At 38.6% G+C, this 7,883-nt stretch overlaps 1 protein-coding gene across 2 annotated transcripts in view; it reads right to left on the bottom strand.

Annotated features, from left to right (window-relative positions):
- The window catches only part of tgfbr2l (transforming growth factor beta receptor-like), a 29,521-nt gene that overhangs the window by 17,516 nt on the left and 4,122 nt on the right, over positions 1-7,883 (bottom strand). For both annotated transcript variants that reach the window (XM_038720010.1, XM_038720009.1), the window contains exon 2: positions 5,708-5,939. In XM_038720010.1, coding sequence (XP_038575938.1) covers positions 5,708-5,750 — 43 coding nt within the window. In that variant the 5' untranslated portion in view covers positions 5,751-5,939. The remainder of the gene's footprint in view (positions 1-5,707; positions 5,940-7,883) is intronic.

Raw genomic sequence — 7,883 nt, forward strand, 5'->3', positions numbered from 1 at the left:
AGATGACATTCCCATCAGCCTCAGCTCTACACTGTGTTTACTGCTAATTTGCAGAGGTGGGACCGAGTCATCGTTTTACAAGTCCGAGTCAAGTCTCAAGTCTTAAACTTTGAGTTTCGAGTCCTAAACAAGTCATAATGCGCTCTTCACCAAATTTAAAAACCATTTAAAAAGTTTTTTCCAGTTAAAAATAAAACAATGTATTGAATGAAGCATTAGCCTGTACAGGGAGAAGGCAGAGGGGCAGTTTCACACAACAAATTTCATGAATTAAATAAAATTTTCATGTAGGGCTGCTAATTATTTTGGTCAATATTGAGATCACAATTATTTAACAGGATAACTTATCGCCTTAGGAAACATTAAACTATTGAAATGTAATACTTTCTTTTTAAGAACTAGGCTTCTATATATGCATTACTCAAAAATCCCAAATAGCCCATGAAATAAGAAACAATAATCCAACATTAGCCGGCGCTATTATCGTTTGATCTTAATTAACTTGTTAACTTGTTCGCTGAGGCGTACAGGGCCAGGAAGATCGCGGAACGGCCGAGCGCTTCGGGCGGTCGGCGATTGTTCCCTCTTGCTGGAGGAAGCCGCACGCTCCAGTCTGATTGAGCGCTATGTTGATGCGCTGCGCAAGTTTATATCATAGTTTAGTGTCAAGTCAGCTCGAGTCAAAAGGCTCAAGTGAAGTCTCGAGTCATTGCTGTTCAAGTCAAAGTCGAGTCGCAAGTCTTCTTTGATTTTGTCAAGTCGAGTCTAAAGTCATCATTTGTGACTCAAGTCTGACTCGAGTCCAAGTCATGTGACTTGAGTCCACACCTCTGCTAATTTGCTAATGTTAGCATGCTAAACACACTAAACTAATCTCATTTTTCAGGAAGTACGTTTTGTTTTAAGCCTGTTTGTCGCTAGTTAGCATCCCAGCTAATATCACAGTTAACCTGAATTACAGATGACACCACGGCGACTACATACACTTACGGTCTAACCCTTAATAATGCCTCATTTTACAAACAAATTGCAGGTTTTCTTTATAAAAATTTAAATCTGAAAAGTAACTAAAGCTGTAATACAGTATAAAGTACAATATTTCCCTCTGAAACGTAGTAAAGTGTAAGTATTAAGTAGCTTAAAGTTGGAAATACTCCACTAATAAATAAGTACAAGTACATCAAATTTGTAATTGTGCCACTTCCTGGTGTGACTGAGCTCTTACGGCAGACAGAACAGATATTTATTAGATGATAATAACCTCAGCACGACCTCGGCTGTGTTCACGGTGATGAATAGAGTGAGTGTGTGAGGCCGGAGTCATCAGGCCATCACCACGTCACCTTACTGTCCTCATTAGCATGAATAAAACGCTCCCACACCCAACAACACACACTTCCTGTCAGTGCCAGTCACCCTCTTCTCCGGTGTCTTAAGACAGTGCCAAGAAGCCAGTGTGAGCAAGTATTACTCATGTTGTGGGGACAGAAATCAATGTACTCGCCTTCCTTATGGGGACAAAATGCCCCAAAGTCCCCATTAAGTAAATCATTAGATTTTAGGGTGAAGACATGGTTTAAGGTCAGGGTTAGGTTCAAGTCTCCAGGGAATGAATGTAGGCCAATGTGCCCGAATGTGATGAAAACATGATTGTGTGTGCACGATACATTGGCTCTTTGTTGGATGGGAGATAATACGTTGCTTTTTAACCACACTCCCTGTTCCTCTGTTAATTCATTTAGTCACTTCAGTTAAAAATCACACTTCACTGGAGCTGAGATGGACAGACATGCTGTACTGAGACCAGACAGCAACCTCCCGGCCTGAAGAGTGAAACATTAAACCTGCGTCCTCTCCAGCAGCCAGCAGGGGGCGACTCCACCGGCTGCACAAAGAAGTCTCTGAGAAAATGTTTCTACTTGTCAGCTGATTTATTCCCTCAGTAAACTCTTTCCTGATGAGTTTCTGGTCTCAGTCGCTAGTTTCAAGTCTTCTTCAACACAGCATGATGTTCATTTAGTAAATTATGGTCCCATTTAGAGGAACAGAGACCAGGAAGCAGGGGAGGCTTTAGGGCGGAGCTACATCCGCTGCTCTGTGAACATTTAACCAGCGCCGCTGAAAAAGCTTATCAGGAGTCGGCTGCTCATTTTTCAGAAAGTACGTTTTGTTTTAAGCCCTTTTGTCGCTAGTTAGCATCCCAGCTAATATCACAGTTAATGTGAATTATTGAGGCACTTACCACTGCTTACCAAGCTAGTTAGCGCCACCCTATCGCCCAAATATGGTCACGTCTGGTGCCTTGTTGCAAAAAAAAAAAAATAATCAAGATGGCGATGCCAAACTACCAAACTGGAGGCTTCTAAACGATTGACGGTAGACGTCACGGCGGCTACGCCCACTTCTTTTATACGGTGTACGACTGAGAAGCAGCAGTTAACAACAGCAAGGCTAACATGTTTAGCAGGTATAATGTTCACCATGTTGTTAGTTTAGCCTGTTAGCATGCTAACATTAGCTAATTAGCAGTAAACACAGCGGGCAGCTGAGGGTGATGGGACTGTCATCAGTTCTGCAGGTATTCGGTCATACAGCAAAGTGTTGACACGTTAACATGTTGACCTGATGATGGCGGTAGATGAAAAGTGAAGGCCAAGTTTGATCACAATCCATCCAACAGCTGCTGAGATGTTTCAATCTGGAGTAAAGCGGTGGACCGGCTGACTTTGGTGTTCAAACAGTGCTCTAGTCATAAATACCAGTAAAACTAAGGAGTTGGTAATCTGCAGTAATCACATCCCACTTTGCCTAAACACAATAAATGTTAATGACCGTCCTGTTGACATTGTGGAGGACTTTAAATACTTAGGCACCCTACTTGATAGTAGATTGAGTTTTACTGCAAACTCTGACTATATCTATAAAAAGGCTATATGTATTTGTTGAGGAAGTTGAGCAGCTTCTCTGAAAGTGAAAATACCCTAGAGTTGGTCTACAGAAACCTCGTGGAAAGTGTTCTAACGTACAACATATCAGCATGGTATGGTAATCTTGGTGCTAAGAATAGGTCCAAATTGACCAGGATTGTGAATATGGCTGGGAATTATATGCTGAATTTGACAAGCTCCCCTCAGGAAGGCGTTATAGGGTAGACTACCCAGGGTAACAAGAAACCTTTTTAAAAATTATTTTATCCCTTGTGCAATTGCTTTGATTAATTCATAAGAGATAACTGGTCTACTTGAAGCTCCTTTTGGTTTCTGTGTTTAAATGTATTGTATATGTGTCCTGTGTTATGTCTATTTGATGTTTAATGTTTTTAATGGATCTGGTGAAGCCAAAGACAAGTTTCCAGAAATGGATAATAAAGATCTCTTTATCTTTTTCCTTTTAATAGAAGTTCAGTAGTTAGTGAAAAAAGCTGCAGTGTGAACAGATCTGGTGTTTTCAAAGAAAACATTTTGAGTTGAAAACATGATTTCATTGTCTGCAAGGTTTGTGTTTATTTTATGGTGAAAAGTATGTGGGTTTTGGTTTGGTTTTGACCTCTCAGTTCCAGTGAAGAGAAATCTTGCTGCCACATCATACAATGGAATTTTAGTGTTCTTCCAGCTTTGCATTAGTCTTTGCTGGAACATGGTAACTATCGTACAGTATATAGATATGTTATATACAGGGACGTAATACAGACTTTATCTCTGCTCTTCAACCCCAGAGACTGTGTACACTTCACTGTTGTTAGGCTGTTGTTGTTTAACACCCAGTTTGCCTTCAGTATCAGCCCCAATAAATGCTACATTAACAGAAGCTTCTACTCTAACTTGTCTACCATGATATTGTTATCCATCCACATATGGTGGCCATATTGGTGGTTGTCTCCATGAACAGCTGATTTTATTTCCAACTGCTGCAGCAGAAGCAGACATGATTAATTTAAAAAAAACCTGGATTGCCATAATGAGGTTGAAATTTGTGGTTTTAAGTGAAATAACCATGGATGTATAAAGAGAACTGGGTTTAGCGTTGGAAGCGGGGCCCCGTTCATTTCTATGAACGTTATTCAGTGGCACAAATTTTGTTAAATTGTACATAAAGTAGTTAAAACAAGCAGTCGAAAGTAGCTAACTGTACGTAAAGCAGTCACAACTAGCTAACTGTACGTAAAGCAGTCAAAACTAGCTAACTGTACGCAAAAGCAGTCACAACTGTACATAAAGCAGTCACAACTGGCTAACTGTACGTAAAGCAGTCACAACTGTACGTAAAGCAGTCAAAACTAGCTAACTGTACGTAAAGCAGTCACAACTGTACGTAAAGCAGTCAGAACTAGCTAACTGTACGCAAAAGCAGTCAAAAATAGCTAACTGTATATAAAGCAGTGACAACTAGCTAACTGTACGTAAAGCAGTCAAAACTGTACGTAAAGCAGTCACAACTAGCTAACTGTACGTAAAGCAATCAAAACTGTACGTAAAGCAATCAAAACTGTACGTAAAGCAGTCAGAACTAGCTAACTGTACGTAAAGCAATCAAAACTGTACGTAAAGCAGTCAGAACTAGCTAACTGTACGTAAAAGCAGTCACAAGTGTACGTAAAGCAGTCAGAACTAGCTAACTGTACGTAAAAGCAGTCACAAGTGTACGTAAAGCAGTCAGAACTAGCTAACTGTACGTAAAAGCAGTCACAACTGTACGTAAAGCAGTCAGAACTAGCTAACTGTACGTAAAAGCAGTCACAACTAGCTAACTGTACGCAAAAGCAGTCACAACTAGCTAACTGTACGTAAAGCAGTCACAACTAGCTAACTGTATTAGTTAGAACTAGTTAAATATATATAGTATAAAGTAACATTGAAGCATCAGTCACAGACTACTTTTATTACTATTATTATAACCAGTACTTTCACTAGATGAAGCTGGTACTTGTTTAATTTTTCTGCTGATACTTTAACTACATTTTGCTGTGAATACTTTTAGGATTTAAAAGCAGGGCTTTTTTTTTTTTTTACTAATCCTGGGGTACTTTAACATTGTGGTCCTTTTACAGGAAAGACGTAAATATCTGGAAGCAAGCAGCAATCCGGTTTCCGTTTCATGGGAACTATAAAGGGTGTGAATACTTGTGTACTTTTACTTAAGTAGGATTTGAAAGCAGGACTTTTACAACTTTTACAGTGTTGTAGTTGTACTATATTTAAAGCAGTAAAAACTGGCTAACTGTATAAACTAACATTGGTGCTCCAATAATAATCTAATAACAGCCACAGAAGACATTTTGCAGCACAACCAGTACTTTTACTACGTAAAGCTGATACATGTACTGCTGATATTTTAACTAAATTTTGCTGTGACCACTTGTGTACTTTTACTTCAGTAGGATTTGAAAGCAGGACTTTCACTAGTCCTGGAGTACTTTAACATTTTGGTGTGCCTACTTGTACTTTTACTTAAATAAAAAGATTGTGAATAGGCCTACTTGTGTACTTTTACTTTATTAGTATTTGATGGCAGGACTTTTACTTGTCCTGCAGTACTTATTGGTACTTTTACTTATAAAAACGACGTGAATACTAGCAGCTCTCTCCAAAACAAAACGCGCCCCCCTCTCCCTCCATACATCCCCTCTCTCCCTCTCTGGCCCTCCGGAGCTCCGCACACAGCTCCGGGGGAAAGGGAGAGAAAAGCCCGGAGAACAGGCAGCACTCACCGGCAGCCAGGAGGACGAGGATCGTCCAGCACCGAGCCATCATCTGCGGGCAAAGTCAGCCGGGCAAACACACTGGCGTCGGGTCCGTCGGTCCGTCGCTCGGTCCTCGGCAGAGACGCTCCAGTAAGCAGAGAGAGAGTCCAGATGTTTTTCATCCAGATGCGGTTTAGCCCCGCCCCCCCACAGCCGCTGCCTCTGTTTCCACTGAAGAGCTGCTCCACATCTGTCACTGCTGAGATACCAGGAAGTAACAGCGAGTCCTGCACTCAAAGTACACAAGTACTGCCTGCAGATTGTACTTAAAGCATCAAAAGTACAAGTACCTCAAGTGTCTGCTTAAGCGCAGTACTTGGTCTAAATGTACTTACATTACTGCGAGACACCACAGTCAAAAACAGGCTTTCCCACCAACTTTACCCAAATCAGAAGGAAACTTTACAAGCTGAAAGGAAACATAAATACAAGCTTTTTCTTAAAATGTTTATGTATTTTTATTTATATATTAATATACAAATGTACAAGGGCGTCACTTTGTTTTAAAGCGTGTTGGGGACATGCAGGCTCAGATTAGGGGTGTGAGGATGCACAATATTGGGTTCAGGAGAACAAGATGAGAAGATATTTAACAGGATTTTCAAGAAACGTTCAGTGCTGAATGTGAGTCGGGGGTCTGGGAGACTTTCTGCACCAATTTCTGGAGGAAATGTCTTTAAAAAAATACAGCAGAACATAATGCAGGAATCAGCAGCTTCTTTTCTTTAGCAAAATATCTGTTTTTGACAAAGTTTCTTCTATATTTAATATGCATTACATGATGATAAACCTCTCAAAGCATTTTCATTTGTTAGGTTATTTAGTATTTCATGTCAAAAACTGTTTCAAAACTTTTTTTTAGAAATGCTTTCAAAAAGTGGTGGGGACATGTCCCCAGCTTCCCCAGTGTAAATAACACTTCATTATGTATTATATTTACGTTGACGCACATCTCTAAGAGTCAGATGCATTATTTTTGGCATTTGACATCTACAGAACAGTTTATCCAAGTATTGTTTTTTCGTGGCTTTATTCAAATGATACCACTCGTGTGTGACGAACCCTTTTTCTCTCTCACGCTTTCATATTTACAGATAAAATGTCAAATGAAATGAGAATGATGAAATACATTTTAAAAAGAACAAAGTGTGTGAAGTTTTTTGTCACATGAACACATGCATTCATGTTATATTTTCTTATATAAACTTACAAATGATATATGATTCTAATATAGAGAGTTTTAAAAGAACTTTTAAAATACTAACAAAGATGAAATTTACATATATGGATGATAGACTTTGTAAATTTTATGAAAGTTTAATAATAGTTGCAAAATAACTAATCTGTAAATTGACAGATTGACGCAAAATCTCCTTAAGAGGTATTTAATTTGTATTAAAAAGTTTTCCAAAACTTCACTGCAAACGAAACAGATGCTTTTATGACTTATAAATGTTTTATTCATAGGTTGCTTTTATTTTTATTATTTCAAAATACAGTATTTCTATATAAGGATGTTTAATTCCAGGAGCAAAGAAAAATCCATTAATTAAACTTAATAAAACAATGCTTATGACATTTATTTATTTTTACCTTTTAATGAGTGGTAGATAGACATGATTTCATATTTTATGATTTTATTTGTTAAACTTGATGCTTTTTTCTTCTTATTATCATCAGCATGACTTTCTTAATGCAGTGTTTTCCGGTTCACAAGAATTCACGCTGACAGAGACTGGGACTCTAACAGGCTTATTCCAGCTCATTAGGCAGATTATAATGAAAGTGATATGAGGGCTGTGCAGGAAAGCTGTGAGCAGTCAGTACATTACGTACTAAATACTGCAATAAAATATGTTTATAATTAATGTCACGCACCATTTAGTATTACGTCCTTAGACTTCTGTCAGCGTCCCTGTTTGACTTTAACATTAAATTATTAAATCATCCTTAACCTTTAGGATTAATTTATAATGTTTTATTTGATGTGTGTTTGACCTTCCTGCCCTCAAAACATCAACAACAACAAAAGGCGCTGAAATGATGGAGCACACATTCACACTGAGATTATTAAACCAACAGAGAAAGATAAAACTGACTCAATAAAAGTGTTAATAGAGACTAAAACCTCCGAGTCTCTTGA

Source organism: Micropterus salmoides, unplaced genomic scaffold (assembly GCF_014851395.1).
Source record: "Micropterus salmoides isolate LMB-PRFRI ecotype aquatic unplaced genomic scaffold, ASM1485139v1 Ms_hic_scaffold_15, whole genome shotgun sequence".
Classification (NCBI taxonomy): domain Eukaryota; kingdom Metazoa; phylum Chordata; class Actinopteri; order Centrarchiformes; family Centrarchidae; genus Micropterus; species Micropterus salmoides.